The sequence below is a fragment of the Culex quinquefasciatus genome, chromosome 1 (assembly GCF_015732765.1).
Source record: "Culex quinquefasciatus strain JHB chromosome 1, VPISU_Cqui_1.0_pri_paternal, whole genome shotgun sequence".
Classification (NCBI taxonomy): Eukaryota; Metazoa; Arthropoda; class Insecta; order Diptera; family Culicidae; genus Culex; species Culex quinquefasciatus.
The window spans coordinates 92,801,181-92,819,873 of NC_051861.1; the positions used below are offsets into that span (position 1 = coordinate 92,801,181).

The window sequence follows — 18,693 nt, forward strand, 5'->3', positions numbered from 1 at the left end:
AACGATGGGTCGCATGATAGATCCGGACAACTTTTTCATCAACATATTTGAGATCCGGCCTCTCAAATGTGTACAAATGACACTCAAGTGGTCATAACTTTTGATAGGGTTATCAGATCTTCAATGTTTTGGGCTCATTAGAAAGGTCTTTCAAATACCTTTCTAAAAATGTATGATCAGACGGGTTTGCTTACAAAACCACTCTTTTACAATCTTTCAAACTTTAGCCAGAATCGCTTTTTTAGCATAACTTTTGAAGTAGGGTAGGGTAGTCATCAATGAGACACTTTTGGTTTTCAACTTTCGAAGATTTTTCTCATTTTTTCATCAGCATGTTTTAATGAGCTTTTTGTTGCATTATCTTTCTTTAAATGTGTTCTAACATTGACCAAAATATGAGATCGATCCGACATCTACAGCCAGAGCTATTCAACTGTCTCATTGTAGACGCACTTGGCAGGAACCATGAGACAGCTGAGGAACAATGAGACACACTACGAAAATCAAGATTTTTCTAGTAAAACATCATGTTTTTGTATTGTTCCATTGCAGGTAACTTGCCTTGAACATTTTAGAGAAATTTTGCCAACATGAAACTTTAATTAACAAAAGTTATACTAAAAAGTATTTAAATTTTGTAAAATCCGTATATTTCTACCAAATAACTTTGTATGTTTAGTTAAATGAAGTTGAAACTCTATAAATATGCCAAAAATCACTTTCAATTCATGTTTTGAAAGATTTCCATAGATTTTGAAAAGTTTTATGAAGTAAAATCAAAGTGTCTCATTGTTACCCATGAGCAAAAATGAGTGGGGAACAATGAGACAGTCCTGGATACTGGGTATATTCTAAATTTTGGCCAAACCTAATGAAAGGACATAGTAGCCCAACTCAATCCCTATGGAACGTCGAAAGAAATTTGAAGAAATATTAGTTTTGGTGTTAATGGCAGCCTACGAGCGAAAAAGTAATTTTTGTCCATAATTTACTTTTACACCCCAGAATCAAACATTTATGAATAACTTTTCAAGGGAGCGTCCATAACCAAAGCCACTATAATGGCAGACGTGTATCCAGTAGACACACCTTTCCCCAAATATGAGCCAGATTGGTTGAAACTACGACTTGTGAGAGCCATTTTATCATTGTTCCCCGTGTCTCATTGATGACTACTCTACCCTACTTATCAAAACTTCATAATATTAATGAGACCAGAACAGTCCAAATCGGTTTAGCCAGTCCGGAGATAATCGAGTGCATATTTTTCGGTGCACGGACTTACAGACATACACACGCACAGACATTTGCTCAGAATTTGATTCTGAGTCGATAGGTATACGTGAAGGTAGGTCTGCGAGGTCGAATTAAGAAGTTCATTTTTCGAGTGATTTTAAAGCCTTTTCTCAGTAAGGTGAGGAAGGCAAAAACGATATCGAATAAAGTCCGGAAGATTGTAAACAGGGTGGTTTATGTAAGAAAACCCGTCATGCTATACATTTTTAAAAGGTTGTGGGAACGAGTCGAGATCCCAGAGTTCGAAGACGGTTCCGGAGGCGAGAATAAACGCGTGTTTTGCTTAGGGAAAACTAACAGCTAATGTTTATCACTTCTAGAGAAAACGTGGTTGAGAATGACAGTTCATCTGTGGTTGGCAGTGATGCCAGAAAGGCGCGGCGGTGCACCACATAGTCCCCTCCAGTTACGCCAGGAACCGAACGCGGTGTCCGGATGGCGTAACTTTCGTCCTTCCATCATCTTCGTCCGACTCCTGGTTGCAGACGTAGGCGGGCTTGATGCGGTCGATGGTAATCCTTCGTTTTTGGCCATTTATCAGGACATCCATGAACTTCTCGTGTCGTTCGATAACCTGGAAGGGTCCTTCGTACGGGTGCTGGAGAGGTCGTTTCACTGCGTCGATCCTTACAAACACACTTTGCAGCTTCGCAGGTCTTTCGGGACGAAAACGGATCGTTTAGCGTGATGCGAGTTTTGGATCGGGCTGACTTGCTGCATGGTACGACACAGTTGCTTCGCAAACTCTGAGCGGCACATCTCCTTCGTTGATGGCTCCAAGAACTCACCGGGAATCCGTAGCGGCTGTCCGTAAGTCATCTCGGCGACAGAGCAATCGATATCTTCCCTGATCGCGGTACGTAAACCGAGTAAGACCAACGGAAGCTTCTCGCACCAATGTTTCGGGTCGACGCAGGTGAGCGATGTCTTCAGCGTGCGGTGGAAGCGTTCGATAAGACCGTTAGCTTCGGGATGGTATGCCGTAGTGCGGATCCGAAGAGCACCAAGAAGTCTCGTCAATTCCAGAAACAACTCGGATTCGAATTGGCGACCCTGATCCGTCGTGATTGTTTCCGGAACGCCAAAACGAGAAATCCACCCTCCACAAAACGCTTTGGCCACTGTTTCCGCTTGCATGTCCGGCAACGGTACTGCCTCAGGCCACCGGCTGTACCGGTCTATCATGGTTAGCAGATACCGGTTTCCATTTGAGATCGGCAGTGGTCCCACCAGGTCGATGTGTACGTGGCGAAAGCGGCTCTGGGGAGATCGAACTCGTTGAGGGCAGCAGATGTGTGGCGATGAATCTTGGATCGCTGACAATCGTTACAGGACTTGACGAATCGGGCGACGTCCCGGTTCATTGATGGCCACACGTACCTTTCAGCAACCATCTTTCTCGTCGTTCGAACGCCCGGGTGAGAAAGGCCATGAATGCTGCGAAGAACTTGTAGTCTCAGCTTCTCTGGAACATACGGCCTAGCGTGTCCGGCTTCGGAGACGTCACAATACAAAGACTTGTCTGTATGTGAAGACGCCCTCTGCTGTAGATTCATCGACGAAGTTCGATCGGCCAACAGCTTCTGCAGTTCCGGGTCATCCTGCTGGGCTTGTGATAGCAGCTCAAAGTCCACTGTTGAAGGAGCTACAATCGCGTCGACTCTGGATAAGGCATCAGCAGCAGAGTTGTCCTTGCCACTGATGTGCCGAATATCTTTGGTAAAGCTCGAGATATACTGCAGATACCGTTCCTCGTGTGGAAGATGGTTAGAGTTCGAGTTGAGCGCGTACGTGAGCGGACGGTGATCAGTGTAGATGGTGAAATCTCTGCCTTCGAGGAGGTGCCGGAAGTACTTCACGGCCAGCTGCATCGCCGTCAGCTCGCGGCCGAAGACAGAATACTTCTTCTGGGAGGGCGAAAACTTCTGCGAGAAGAATCCCAACGGCTGCCAGGCTTCGTCGACATACTGTTGCAGCACCGCCCCCGCCGCGGTATCCGACGCGTCGATCATAAGACCCATCCGCTTGGAAGAGTCCGGGTAGCACAGTAGGGCTGCCGTTGCCAAACTCTCTTTGCACTTCGTGAATGCTGTTTCAGCTTCGGTTGTCCACTGAAGTTTTCGCGTGTCGTTTTTTCTATTTCCAGGTATCAGCTCTTGCAGCGGCCGTTGCAGCGAGACGGCGTGTCGAATAAAACGTTTGTATCCGTTCAGTAGCGCCAAAAATCGTCGCAATTCCTTCACAGTAGCGGGACGGCAGTAATCGACGACGGCTTGGACTCTACCTGCTTGGGGCGTGATGCCAGATCCACTTATGTGATACCCCAGAAAGTCTACGTCGTTTTGAGCGAAGTTGCACTTATCCAGATTCAACACCAGGCCGTTCAGCTTGAGCCGTTCGAAGACAATCCTCACGTGCTGGCGGTGTTCTTCTTCGGTGGACGAGGCGATACAGATGTCGTCGACGAAGACCACCACGAAATCAAGATCGCCGAAGATACGATGCATAAAGCGTTGAAATGTCTGGCTCGCGTTGCACAGTCCAAATTGCATCTTCGTGAACTCGAACAGCCCGAACGGAGTAATTACTGCTGTCTTGGGTACGTCGCTTTCCTCAACTGGTACGTAGTGGTACGCTCGTACCATGTCCAAGGTGGTGAAGATTTGTTTACCCAAGAAGTTGTTGAGTAAGTCGTGGATATGTGGCACGGGATATCGGTCTGGCACGGTGATCCGGTTCAAGCTCCTGTAGTCGCCGACAAACCGCCAGTCACCGTTCTTCTTTGGCACACAGTGGAGAGGGCTTGCCCAGCTGCTGTTCGACGGACGACAAATGCCAAGCTCCATCATGGTCTCAAACTCCTTCTTGGCGGCTTGTAGTTTGTCTGGCGGCATTCTGCGTGGTTTGCAAGCGACTGGCGGACCGGTGGTTTGGATGTGGTGCGTCACATCGTGCCGGACTTCGGTGCGCATCGTGGATGGGGCGGTGATTTCTCGGAACTCTGCAAGGAGATCCCGGAAAGGGTGATCAAGTGCGATAGTTGTGACGCCGTAGACTGCAGATTCCGTCAAACCACAAACGGTGTGCAGTTTCGTACCTCCATCGATGAGGCGTCTGTTGCCGAGGTCCACGAGAAGGCCGAAATGTGCGAGGAAATCGGCACCAATAATTGCAGAGGTAACTTCCGCTTGCAAGAAATTCCACGAGAACTTTCGCCGTAACCCGAGGTCCGTGGCCACAAACTTGCTCCCGTACGTCCGTATTCTCGTTCCGTTTGCTGCGTGGAGTACGAATGGCGAGGGTCCTCGAGATTTTTCAGTCCTGGATGCTGGTATTATCGACACATCCGAGCCTGTGTCGATGAGAAACCGAACGCCCGAAGTTTTGTCGAAGATCTGTAGACGGCGGCTGGTTCTGATCCGCCCACCTCGTCGATTGCGGATGGGCGGGAAGTTAGTTTTTGACTGGTGGAACTTGCACGGGCTTCGACAACGGTCAGCTTGGCTGCCGTACTTGCGATGATACCAGCAGATGGTGCTTTCATCGTCGCGTTTGCGGGAAACGGAACGCGGTCTTCTGCGATCAGGTCCTTGTGCCTTCATGCGCTGCAGCTCAGCTGTCAAGGCAGCGACTTGATCCGCCAGGCTTTCCTGCGAATCCGGTACGGCAAGGGTTTTGACAGCAGAAGTTTGTGGAACCAACTCCGTCATTTTATCGCCCATTTCCGCCAGCTTCGAGAGACTGCCATCGTTGATGCTGAGTACTCCACGGATGTTCGCCGGAAGTCGTTGTAAAACAGCATTCTCAGCAGCGAGTCGTCGACCTTGAGTCCGGAAGCAAGCTCCTGCATCCTAGCCAAGAGGTGCGTGGGGCGGAGGTCTCCCAAGTCGCAAGAACCGAGCAGCTTTTCCATTTTTTCCTGTGCCGTTAGTTCGAAACGGGCGATGAGACGTTCCTTGATGGCGTTGTACTTTCCGGTCGCAGGAGGCTTCCTGACCAGGTCAGCTACGTGGCAGATTACTGTCTGGTCGATTTTTGCAACGATGTGGTGAAACTTCGTCTCATCCTTGTTGACTCCGGCCAACACAAACTGGGATTCAGCTTGTGCAAACCACATCGCCGGATCTGACTTCCAGAAGTCCGGAAGTTTTACGGCGACGGCGGCGGAAGCAGCGGGAGCCTCGGTGAGGTTTTCGGTGGACATTTTAGCGTAACGTGAATTCGTCGGCGGTCACCAATGTGGGAACGAGTCGAGATCCCAGAGTTCGAAGACGGTTCCGGAGGCGAGAATAAACGCGTGTTTTGCTTAGGGAAAACTAACAGCTAATGTTTATCACTTCTAGAGAAAACGTGGTTGAGAATGACAGTTCATCTGTGGTTGGCAGTGATGCCAGAAAGGCGCGGCGGTGCACCACAAGGTATTTAAAAGACCTGTCCAACGAGCCCAAAACGTTGAAGATCTGACAATCCTATCAAAAGTTATGAGCACTTGAGTGTTATTTATGCACTTTTGGAGGCCGGATCTCAAATATTTTGATGAAAACGTTGTCCGGATCCACCATGCGACCTGTCTTTGTATAGGTAATCACCTAGGTCACCTTTCCAATGAGCCTAAAACGTTGAAGATCTGACAACCCTATCAAAAGTTATAACCACTTAAGTGTTATTTATACACTGTTTTAGGCCGGATCTTAGATATTTTGATAAAAATATGTCTTATTTATACTCTTTTTGAGGCTCTGTAGTGTAACTTTATGAATGAATCCTTCCGGCGTCCCACAAGGCAGTCACCTAAGTCCTCTTATTTTTATTCTGTTTGTGAACGAAATCTGCGCGATTACCAGCTCCAGTACGCTGATGTACGCTGACGACTTGAAGATGTTCCGCATAGTAAAGAGCAACGCCGATTGCTGTGCGCTGCAGTCGGACATCAACTCTCTTCTCAACTGGTGCGATTTGAATGGCATGAAGGTGCACGCGAAGAAGTGCAAGGTCGTCTCGTTCAGCCGTTCTAGGGATCCCTTGCGCTTCGAGTACACAGTGGAGCGGCGTGCTCTAGATCGTGTCACACCGATCAAGGATCTAGGCGTGACGGTAGATCGTAAAATGAGGTTTTCTGAAGCGCAACACCGCCCACTTTGACGACCCGTTCGCTCTGAAGGTGTTGTACGTCTCGCTGGTCAGGAATGTGCTGGAGTATGCGGCGATAGTCTGGACGCCTTATCACGTAACGCACTCTGCACGGCTTGAACGAGTACAGCGTGCCTACCATGGACCAACCCGCAAATCCTGCCACCGTACGAGGAACGCTGCTTGCTGTTTAGGTTGCAATCTCTCGCCCAGCGTAGGATCCTGATGCAGCGCCTCTTCGTGTTCGACCTGCTACGAGGCAACATCGACTGCGACAGCATCCGCGACAACGTACGCTTCAACGAACCGGCGCGCCAAGGACTCAGAAGTGAACGTGCTTTATTGTGGATTCCGAGGCATCCGAGGTTATTATAACCCGCTCTATGTTTGTCTCCGTAAATTCAACGAAGCCTGTACTTGTTTCGATTATGCTGTGACCAAATCTGTGTTGAAAATTAGAATTAGTTAGTGTTAAGTTACAGCCTGAGCATTTTAGATGGAGGCGGTGAATAAATAAATAAATATGTAAGGAAGGCACCACCCACCTAAAGGTGGATTAAGCAAAGGTTTCATCATATTCCGGAAGTGTCCCAAATGGCCACCGAAAACCGGTTGCGGAGTGACCACGATGGGTCGAAGACCAACGACATGGCCATAGATTGTAGGTTTCAAAGAAAAAAGTCACGTTGGCCGTTCTTTGGGTATCCAGGAACCGGTTCCAGATTAATCGGAACACGCCATTAAGACTTTCACAATATATTCCCTTCGTTTTTTTTTTTTTTGTGTGTGTTTTTAATAAGCTTTTTGGATCATTTTCAACTATCATAGACGAAATGGTATCGAATATACGTCAGGGTGCCACCAGATTTCGATTTTCAATTTCCCCGTTTTTTCCCAGTTTTCTCCCGAGTCCAAAAGAAATTTTCCGGAATGTTTTTAAACCAAATTTCTATGTTTTTAGGATACGTTAGTATCAACATACTTTTGAACGCATATTTGGTTCACAGTTTGATTCCTAAAGAAAGCTTTCAAATATCTTGAGAACAAAGTAAGCAAGTTGTAAACGAATCCGTTTTTATCTGTTTCAAATCCACTAATTTCCCTAATGATTGGGATTTTTCATCATCATGCTAGGGTCATTCTATTAAAAAAACAACTTGTTTCATTTTGTAAACCATCTCACATTTTTGACGCTTTTTTCATTTGCCGATTTTCTTAAAATGTTTTCATAAAAGTTAAGAAATGGCGAGATGAAAATTTCAAGTATTAAAAATCCTTTTTTTCATGTAATTTTATCTACATTATCGAGTAAAAAAGTTAAATTACATAAAAGAAGAGATTACAAAAGAAAAATATGAAAAGTTCATAAAGTTTTGATGTTTTTCACACATCTAGAGTGATAAACATATGAAACACAATTGCATAAAAAAAAACGTTACTTAATCCACCTAGGTGAATGGGGGCTTCCTCTTCTCGGTTCATACACAAATAAATGTATTGAGAATGTACATGTATATATAGAGGCGATTCGTTGATTGAGTTCTAAAATTCAACTAAATTGGTAATATTATTGTTCACAATGATAAAGCTTAATTTTCTGGGTACAATGACCCTTTGTACGACCGCAAAGGATTTAAAATGGATTTTTGAAACAATTTCGCAATTCACAATTCGCAATTCGCAATTTTCAGTGTAAGAACGGGCCTTGACCGATCTTATGCACTAGGTTCCCGACGAACACGCACTGCCCTTACACCTACATCTCACCCTTGCTCTGAGTCAGTACGAGCAGCACGCTAGAACACGCTTTGAGTGTTCGTGCCAGGCATGCACACCTTCTTTTCCGGTTACGCATTTTAACTCGGCCGGGGGGTGGTACATTACGTAGGGTTTGATGTAAGTATAAGCGCCTAACCATTTATAGTGTGCCTATCAACTTTGATTAAAGCAAAAACTGTTTTATTTTTAGTTTGAATTCAAAAACTTATTGTTATTTACTGTGTATTGTTTTCTCCTGAAATCTTCCCTATTGTTGAGTCTGTTTATCTGTTGCTATTTCTTTTGCCGCGGTGTTTTGTTACAATTTTTGGTCCTAAGCATGTTATAAAAGTTTACCAAAAATACAATAGTAATATTTGTGTTAATCCTTTAACCATTCCATAAATTAAGTAAGGGTTCAAACCTCACATGTTTGAAAAAAAAGTGTGAAGATTGAAAACAATTAACAGTAAAAGAGAATTTATTTTATAAAAATCAAGTATCAATAGTAAGAGAATGTTGAGCGTATTTTGAAGAATAAAAATGAGAAGCTCGATGTATTAGATGTAAAAGTAGACAATAGTTAATAAATAGAGATACAAAACAAGCTTAGATTATAGAAATGATAATTTATAGGACAGATAAAGAATTATTCAAATAAATAAATTCGCAATAAAACCAAAAGAGATTAGGCGAATGATAAATTGACTTGATATTACTAGTACATTAAGGAAAAGTATAATTTTAAGGAATAAAAAAAAACAAAACAAAGTTTGTTACAGCAGTATCAATTGATAGAAAAGAGTGGAAAAGCTTTGAGAGATAAGAGAATCAAAAGTTAGTAAAATTAAAATCAAATGTTGGATATTAAATAGAAGAATCAGTGAAGAATTGGGAATCAGAAGAGCAAAATAAAAATAGGAGATAGGTGGTAGCTGAGAATGAAGAGAAGAGAAACCCCATTGTGCGATGTTTCAGGTACATCCACAGCAGTTGACTCAACATACTGCGAATCAAAACAATACCGTCTACAATCACAAATTACTTCCCTTTCCCACATTGTCGCGCCCCTTTCTTTTAGCCGTCTCGACTCTGACCCGTGGTGGTCAAAGGTTTACGATCCGTTTCCACAGGCCACCAGCTAGGTCATCATGAAAACCAAGCCAACGTGGAGGTAAGAAAATAGGACACTCGCAAGGAACCAGAGCTATACTGTTCTGATCAAGATAATTCGGATGATCTAACAGAACTACGGATGTAGTTAGTTGCGCTCCTTCCAGGATGTTCCTTACGTTGACGTCAACCGAAGAGCACGCAACAAGGTCAGTGCCATTGCATGCTCTTAGGTATCAATCCTTGGCCTGCGGATTTTTGAAACAATTTAAAATAATAACTTTGCGATCCTTTTAGACTGAAAGCAGAATACTTAGTATATAGTCTAGAGACTTACTAAATCGAATGCTATTCAATCCGAGTAGAAGTAAAATACGCCCATGTTCGTCAACGAAAATCCATGTAAGCAATGCACGCGAGTTTTTACACCGTGACGGCATAGGGGGATGGCGTCACTATTTTTAGACCACGTTTTCCACTTTTTCTTATCGAAACCGACTACTTTATCGACTTCATTTTGCTGGGCGAGATAGGACGCCGTCTATTTTTAGACGATGACTCAGCACTTTTGCACTTAAAAAAAACCAGATGGCAGCACGATGTAACGCCACGTCCCTATGCAGAGCTCGAACGAGTCAAAATTTCCGTAAACTCTCTCCTTCTCTCGCCTTGCATTCCGCTCTCACCTTCTACAGCTAAAGCGAAAATTTAAGAAAGGGTAAAAGTGTATCGCTAACGGAGTCGATCGATGGCTCATCGATAGGTATCTAAGAACACATTATATATTGTCATTTCCCGAAATGACTTGACTTGTCTTGGCTTGGCGAAGACGTTTTGAGGCTATTCTGGTCCTGATTTAGGGACGACAGAATCTTAGCATGCTGGACGCGATTCACAAAGGGAATTTTATTTCCTAAAATGACATTCGAAGCACGATGAAAAATGCTTTCGAGTGAAGTATAATAGTTCTGGGTTTTTTAGCCGGATGGGCGAACCAGCATGTAATAATGCATTGGTATCGTCAAAAATAGCAGTTTAGTGCAGATATTAGCGACTAAGCCTAATAATTCGTCGAGATATGTATCTCATTGGATTGGGTTTTGAAAAAGCTTTACAAAAATGTGCAACATACCGAAATTTTGGTTAATTTTGGCCACGTTTTAGTCGATTTGGAGGCGGCTGAATGCAAACAGTTTTCTTAAAGTGGCTGTAACTTTGGCAAATTTCAATGGATTTTGTCCCGTTTCAGCCGTGGATGGAGGACATTCCAGACTACCTAGTTGTGCAAAAATGAAGCAATTTTGAAAATTTTTCATCGTTTTTTGTTTTTCCATTTTAGTTTTGCAAATCGTTTTTCGTAAATATCTTTTGACAGGAAAGGGCTACGGGGAAGATTTTCAATAGCGACTTATCGGAAGCTAAGAGGGATCGAATGCAACCGGAAGTGTCCAAATCCGTTCAGCCATTTCCGAGAAATCGCAGTGACATTTTTTGGCCAATTTTCAAGTGATTTTATAAGGCATTCCTCGGAGAGGAAGCCAAAACTCTAGGCATAATCTTCGATGAAAAATGTGTAATTTTACGCCAGAAGCTGATAAAAGTACATCGGCGAAACGACATTCATTTAAGAGCGAGTCCACGAGCAAAGCATACCCATCTCGCATTGACCTCACCAATCTGCCTGAAATTTTCAGGGGTTGTTTGTACATATAAAACTAGCATCTGGCCAAAATATGAGCACTCTAGGTCAACGGAAAGTGGGGCAAATCGGGACACAAAGTTTGGTGGTTCAAAAACGTCAAAAATCTTAAAAAGGCTATAACTTAGGCAAAATTCAATTTAATTTCAAAATTCAAAATGCATCTGAAAGGGCTTAAAAAATGCAACAAAATGCAGGATAGAACATCCCAATTGGTTGAATCTTAAGGGAGTTATTGGCATTTTAGTGAGAAAATAGCACAATTTTCAAACTCAAATAAAAAAGTGTTCCATCCAGATATCAACTCGGTTCGACCTGCAGCTTGTAGAGGACATCTGGGACTACCATCTGAGACTGAGAACGCTTTGGGTAAGGCAGTTTAACGTATTAAATAAACACTTTTTCTTTAAGTGATTTTTTTGGTTGTAAATTTTTGCTCGGGGGACCCCTTAGATTAAATTTTCCGGTGATAATTTCATGATATTCGTGTTCCTGAGACAATTTCACATAAGAAACATGCATGAAAATTGTTATTTTCATCAATTTTAACCTTTTAAAAAATGAAAGTAAAAAAAAATTTTCGATTCACATTTATTGAAAATCAAGTTCGTTTCCATGGATACTAGATGACACCAGAAAAAAGGCAGATTCTTAATTTTTTCTAACTTTTATTTTTTAAAGGGTTAAAATGGATGAAAATAAACATTTTTGTGCATGTTTCTGTCGTGAAATTGTCTCAAAAACACGAATATCATGAAATTATCACCGGAAAATTTGATCTAAGGGGTCCCCCGAGCAAAAATTTACAACCAAAAAAATCACTTAAAGAAAAAGTGTTTATTTAATACGTTAAACTGCCTTACCCAAAGCGTTCTCAGTCTCAGATGGTAGTCTCAGATGTCCCCTACAAGCTGCAGGTCGAAGCGAGTTGATATCTGGATGGAACATTTTTTCATTTGAGTTTGAAAATTATGCTATTTTTCCACTAAAATGCCAATAACTCCCTTCAGATTCAACCAATTGGGATGCTTTTTCCTGCATTTTGTTGCATTTTGTAAGCCCTTTCAGATGCATTTTGAATTTTGAAACTAAATTGAATTTTGCCTAAGTTATAGCCTTTTTAAGATTTTGAAGTTTTTGAACCACCAAACTTTGTATCCCGATTTGCCCCACTTCCTGTTGACCTAGAGTGCTCATATTTTGGCCAGATGCTAGTTTTATATGTACAAACAACCCCTGAAAATTTCAGGCAGATTGGTGAGGTCCAAACGACGTCCCATACAAAGGGGTATGCCTTGTTCGTGGACTCGCTCTTAATATCATGTTTTCCGCTTTTTTCTCGAATTGATTGACTAGCTTTATTTTTATATCTTGGACGTTGGTGAAATGTCCTTAAAATGGAAATAGAAGCAAAAGGAGAAATTTAAAAACTGTCAAAAGGCATCAAAGACGTGAGTGTTTTTGTTTTGTTTTTTTTTTTTTGTTTTACCAATGGGCATTTGGGTTAAGTTCACTGCGACCACCTGAGAAGGCTATCTTTTGTGATGTACCCTGGTTACTGGCCATACTACAAATTCCTCTTATCCATGGGATCGGAAGACGAGGGGTTTTTTTGCAGACATGGTTTATCCCAATTCAACGCGATACAGTCGATGAACTGTATGATCTTCTTGGGATGGGTGTGGTGCCATACATCGTACGGCGTAAGAAGGTGCGATTCAATGAACCGCAACCTTCGAGACACAAGTGCTCCGCAAAAGCAGAGTAAATGTGCCGAGCTTTCTAGCTCAGTTAAACAAAAACGACAGAGGTTGTTAGGTCACATGCCGATTTTGTGCAGGTGATATCTAGCAGGACAATGTCCTGTTAGAAGAGCCCTGCGAACGGCAGGACAAAAGAGAGGAAACGTTTTCTTGGGGCTTTTCTTCACCCTCTCTGGCTTGCTTTCGCTGACGCTGCTGCCCAATTGAAAATTTTCTTGACCGGTTTCTTCCGAAGTGCATACCTTACATTAAGCCAAGCAGTTTCTTGGCAATTGAAGGACTTGGAGTGATAAAAGTTTTAGCTTGTCTCAATCCACGCATCTCACCCCAGATTGAAGCGATTTGCGATTGACCCCAATTAGTTATTTCTTGCTTCACGGCACTTTTTGAGATTCCAAGAAACGGAGTTCATCAGCCATTTTGTTGCCTTCAACGCCGCAGTGCGGAAGGAAAATTCCTTGCAACTAAGCAAGTTTCTTATCCCTTTCCATCTTTCCCCCACAGATCCACCCTCAACAAGATCGTCGAAAAGGCCGAACTGATCACTCACCTGTCGCGCAGCGCTCGCTCCTCCGGCACCCACTCGCGTCGAATTTCCGCGGCCGGCTTCCTCAGCACAACCACCAACAACAACGGTTCCCCCCGCAAAGCCACCAGCACTAGCAACTTACTCGCCGCCGCTGCCGGCTCACCCTCAACCCCACTGCTAGTCTCGAGTCAATCACTGCGGACACCGAACCACGACCCGTCCACCACCAGCACCGCTCGTTCCGGTCACCGGTTCCGAACCGGCGGAATCGTCGTGACCGCGGCACAGCCTCTGCCGAAGCAGCGAAGAGCGCACCTGCGGAGTGGCCTCACCGGCGCCCGGACCAGCAACAACTCGCCCACGAAACTGCCCACACCGACCACGACCACAATCGATATCCAGCTGACCACACTCTGCTCCGAGACGGAATCTGAAAAAAATTTGAAAATCATTAGCACCAGCAGCAAGAAGCACAAGAAGAAGCGGACTGCCGGCGGAACGGGAACGGGTGGGACCGGTTCCAGGGACAAGTCGGCGATCAAGATTCTGACCTGACCCTGGGGCGGCGGCCACCGTTGAGTCCGGGTCCGGCAACTGTGTTTGATTTGATTTGTGTTTTAATTTGGTGTAATTTTTCAGTAGGAAAGTCTTATCAAAAAGAGCAATAAACAAGCAAAAAATAGTTTTAGAAAACTGTGAAATTCAACCACTTTTCCCAGTGTTTTACCTAACGCTTAGTTCTGAAGACTGTGCTGTTCCCGAAATCACCAGCAAGACTGTTACACAAATCGCACACCAAACATAAGCCACTTAACTTTGAACAGATTAAAAAATGCTGAAACACACAGTTCTACGACAAAAAATTTGCTTATCGCGCACAGGAAAATATCGAATGTTTATTTTTTGTAACCTGACGTTTTGGACGTTTGGAAGTCAAGTGAAATTGTGGGAAGTTCGTGAATTACGCACATATTTGACAGAAATTATGTCTTATTTTAATTTGACTTTTCCCTTTCAAAATTTTCCAATTTAGTTTGAAAAATAAATTTGAACAAAAAATAAACCAAACACAACGTAAATGTTACGTCATCCTTGAACGACCCCCACTTATTCGCACTCTTTTGACTCGTTTTCCTTCCGAAAGGGGGTGGGGCGGAGTTGGGTGGGTGGTGCTGGTGTGAAATTAGAACCAAAATAGTCCACGTGCGAAACGAGAGCATGCTGCAGGAGAGATGAGAGGGGTGAAGTGCCGCAGAGAGCAACAGGGAGAAATGTCAGATGGTGGCGGCTTCACAGAAAGCTTCACCGCGGCAAGTAACGGAAACTGTTGTGAGGGCGAGAGCGTTCGGTGAAATGTTTCAACCCGGAAAGAAAGTAACGGGACAGCGGTGATTAAAGGGTAATTCTCTCAAGAATGAGCAAATTATTTCTTGGGAATTTTTTTTTTGTTTATTTTGGATGAAACTATAGAGTTATCTAAGCCCGCTCTCACGCACACTAGCACGCCATTTGTTTTGCTGGACGGTACAAAATTTAACCTCACTTTTTTTCGTGTACGTACACGCAATACATGCGCACGTAGATAACTCTATGGGAACTCCAAACCACCAAATAAGACGTTTAGCATAATCAGTCCGTCTGTACAAGTCTTCTTACAATTTTGACAGATGTCCATACAAAAAGGAAAAAAATTAATGATCTTTACCTCGAGAACAAACTTTCTGATCGATTAGGTGTCTTCGGCAAAGATGTAGGTATTGCTAAAATCACTCTTCTGAAAAACAAGATAACCATACGCTAAGGTGAAAACAAATTAAAATCAAATATATTGTGGATTTAGTTGGTATACCTATAGCTATAGCTGGATTTTCTGGCATCTTCTCACGGTTATTGGAAACGGTCGTGTATATACCTAGGGGTTCTTTATTGGTTTCGCTTCGCTAGGAGACGGTGATTTTAGCGGATTTCAGACTGGATTTTCGCCATGTGATGTGATGATTATCTAAGCCCAAGTTGCCTAGGAATCGATAATTGGGAATAGAACAAATTCCACCTGAACCAGATTCTCACCACCGCCATGGTCCATTGCCGGCCGCTCCCATCTCCACCGCGCACCAGGGACAAGGAAAGGGATTTGGAAGACGGGAAGTGTTGATGCTCCACTTGTTTAAGGGGTCAAGGGCAAGTCACCACGGTGACCCCAAGTAAGTTTCGCTTGGAGTTGGACGGTTTTTGGAAAGGTGAATGGTCTGAGGATTCACCCTAGGCGAGTGGTAACGATCGTTGCATTGTTGTTCGAATTCTTCGTAAGTTCTCATTTCAGACCTAGGGGTTCTTTATTGGAGTGAAAAAGTTCAAGTAATAGAAAAAAATATGGATTAAAATTTTAATTTTTAATCACTTCTTCGACATTAGGAATAATTGTTTGAACATGCTCGCAATTTTTTATTCAGTCGGAAAAATATTATTTTCTTAAAAAAGTTTCATTTTTAACCACATGATCACCCCTCATTCTGGTTCTATGCCACCATCATGCGACCGCGTGCTCCGTTTGTTTGTCAACAAAGCTGGAGCTGGATGGTGAGACGAAGTGAGAGAGGTTTTTTGACATTTGTATGCCCGCCGCCTATTTCGTCGGTCGTTGAGCCGTCGGTCGTTTCCAAGGACCGGGTCCAGCAAGGTACTGATCGTACCAAGGTCCTACTTGACTTTTTTTTTGGTGATTTTTTATTTAACTTTTTGTCACTGAAACTTAATTTGCAAAAAAAAAACACTATTTTTATTTTTTTTATATTTTGGTATAATTTCCAGGTTGTGCAAAAAATCTTTGACCGAGTTATGAATTTTTGAATCAATACTGATTTTTTCAAAAAATCGGTCGCAAAAATTTTTATTTCTTATTGAATGTTAGGCCCTTTTGAAATGTTAGTCTTGGTTTAAAATGTTTTCAAATATTTTTTTCGAAGGGATCGGAAAATTTCACGAATGTTTCATATTTTAACATTGAAAATCGGACCATTAGTTGCTGAGATATCGACATTAGAAAATGGTTGTTTGGGTGAGACTTAGAAAACATCAATTTTCCTGTTTTTAAACCTTTGCATGGCAATATCTCAGCAACTAAGGCTCGTATCAACAAAGTTCAAAAATGCAACATATAGAGAATTTTCTCAGCTTTTCAAAAACAAATGCACGAATTTTAAAAAATGAAAAACTGCGACTATTTTCAAAAAAGTCACCTAAAAATGGATTTTACTTGAAAACGGTGCACTTAATCAAAATTTTACTGAAGTACTTTTTGATTGCAAATACGATTTTACATCGAAAAATGAAGTTAAAAAATTTTTGCGACCAATTTTTTTCAATTTTTTGAAAAAATCAGTATTAATTCAAAAACTCATAACTCGGTCAAACATTTTTTGCACAACCTAGAAATAAAAATCATAAACATAAAATCCAAAAGAACAGTTGGGCGACAAGTGACAGCTTCCGCCAGGAAGTCAGCGTGGATGTACCCCGACGGGGTGTACGTGTTCAGATGGTGGCGGCGTGAACTTCACTTAGAAAATTCTTGATTTGACATTTCAACATCAAGTGGTGCCAGTTCAGCAGAGAATATGCTGTGACAGGTCCGCGCGAGAATTGAGTGCGCGCCGATGTGCGCGCACATTCCAGCACCATCGCGCACCCCGCGCACCCAATTTCACCCTGAACACAAACGCTTCTTCCAAAAACCGTGCGAAGAGTCTAACCCCTTGACCTCGCCCTTGACCTTTTTGCCTTCCTCACGTTACTGAGGAAAGGCTATAAAATCACTCGAAAAATGAACTTCTCAATTAGACCTCCTAAACCCACCTTCATGTATACCTATCGACTCAGAATCAAATTCTGAGCACATGTCTGTGTGTGTGGTGGGATGTTGATCAAAAAATTGTCACTCGATTATCTCGACATTGGCTGAACCGATTTTGTCCGTTTTGGCGTCATTCGATCCGTCTTGGGGTCCCATAAGTCGCTATTAAAAATTATGCAGTTTAGTTAAGTACTTCAAAAGTTATGCTAAAAAAACGATTTTAACAAAAGTCCGGAAGATTGTAAAAAGAGTGGTTTTTGTAAGAAAACCCGTCATGCTATACATTTTCAGAAAGGTATTCAAAAGACCTTTCCAACGCGTCCAAGACATCGAAGATCTGACAAATCTCTCAAAAGTTATAAGCACTTAAGTGTTATTTATACGCTTTTTGGAGGCCGGATCTCAGATATGTTGATGAAAACGTTGTCCGGATCTCTCATGCGACCTATCGTTGGATAGGTATTCAAAAGAGCTTTCCAACGCGTCCAAAACATTGAAGATCTGACAACCCTATCAAAAGTTATAAGCACTTAAGTGTTATTTACGCACTTTTTCGAGGCCGGATCTCAGATATTTTGATGAAAATGCTGTCCGGATCTCTCATGCGACCTATCGTAGGATGGATATTCAAAAGACCTCTCTAACGCGTCCAAAACATTGAAGATCTAACAACCTTATCAAAAGTTATAAACACTTAAGTGTTATTTATACGCTTTTTGGAGGCCGGATCTCAGATATGTTGATGAAAACGTTGTCCGGATCTCTCATGCGACATATCGTTGGATAGGTATTCAAAAGAGCTTTCCAATGCGTCCAAAACATTGAAGATATGACAACCCTATCTGAAGTAATAAGCACTTAAGTGTTATTTACGCACTTTTTCGAGGCCGGATCTCAGATATTTTGATGAAAATGCAGTCCGGATCTCTTAAGCGAACTATCGTTGGATAGGTATTCAAAGACCTCTAACGCGTCCAAAACATTGAAGATCTGACAACCCTATCAAAAGCTATAAGCACTTCAGAGTTATTTATGCACTTTTTGGAGGCCGGATTTCACATATTTTGATGGAAACGTTGTCCGGATCTCTCATGCGACCTATCGCAGGATGGGTATTCAAAAGACCTTTTCAACGAGTTCAAAAGATTGAAGATCTGACAACCCTACCAGAAGTTATAAGCACTTAAGTGTTATTTACGCACTTTTTGCATTTTGGATAGCACCCTTCAAATGTGAGGAAGGCGCCAACCACCTAAGGGTGGATTAAGTAACGTTTTTTGTCAAGAAGGACAGTGAAGTCATTTTTTTAAATTCAATTAAAAATCCATTTTAAATCCTTTGCGATCGCTCAAAGGGTCATTGTTCTCAGAAAAATAAGTTTTATCGTTATGAGCAATAATATCACAAATTTAACCTTCATTTTAGTACCCAATTACAGAGGATCTTGTGTTCTCTATGGCTATTTGGGCTGTTTATTGAAATTTCAGCAACTTTTCATTTTCTGAAAATTTTAGCTGTGCACTAGGCTTTGCAGATTCCAGTTGATTTAACT

At 42.6% G+C, this 18,693-nt stretch overlaps 2 protein-coding genes across 4 annotated transcripts in view; one reads left to right on the forward strand and one right to left on the reverse strand.

Annotated features, from left to right (window-relative positions):
• LOC6052563 (glutamine-dependent NAD(+) synthetase) overlaps positions 1-13,398 on the reverse strand; it is a 228,601-nt gene extending 215,203 nt beyond the window's left edge. Inside the window, exon 1 of one of the 3 annotated variants that reach the window (XM_038260722.1) lies at positions 13,310-13,398. The gene's annotated coding sequence lies outside the window, so the exon portion shown is untranslated. The remainder of the gene's footprint in view (positions 1-13,309) is intronic. The other 2 variants (XM_038260717.1, XM_038260726.1) reach the window with 2 other exon arrangements.
• Positions 1-13,994, forward strand: part of LOC6053206 — a 32,038-nt gene extending 18,044 nt beyond the window's left edge. The window contains 1 exon segment of the mRNA XM_038266012.1: positions 13,264-13,994. Within this exon segment, the coding sequence (XP_038121940.1) occupies positions 13,264-13,843 (580 nt within the window). The 3' untranslated portion in view covers positions 13,844-13,994.
• Positions 13,995-18,693: the final 4,699 nt, after the last annotated feature.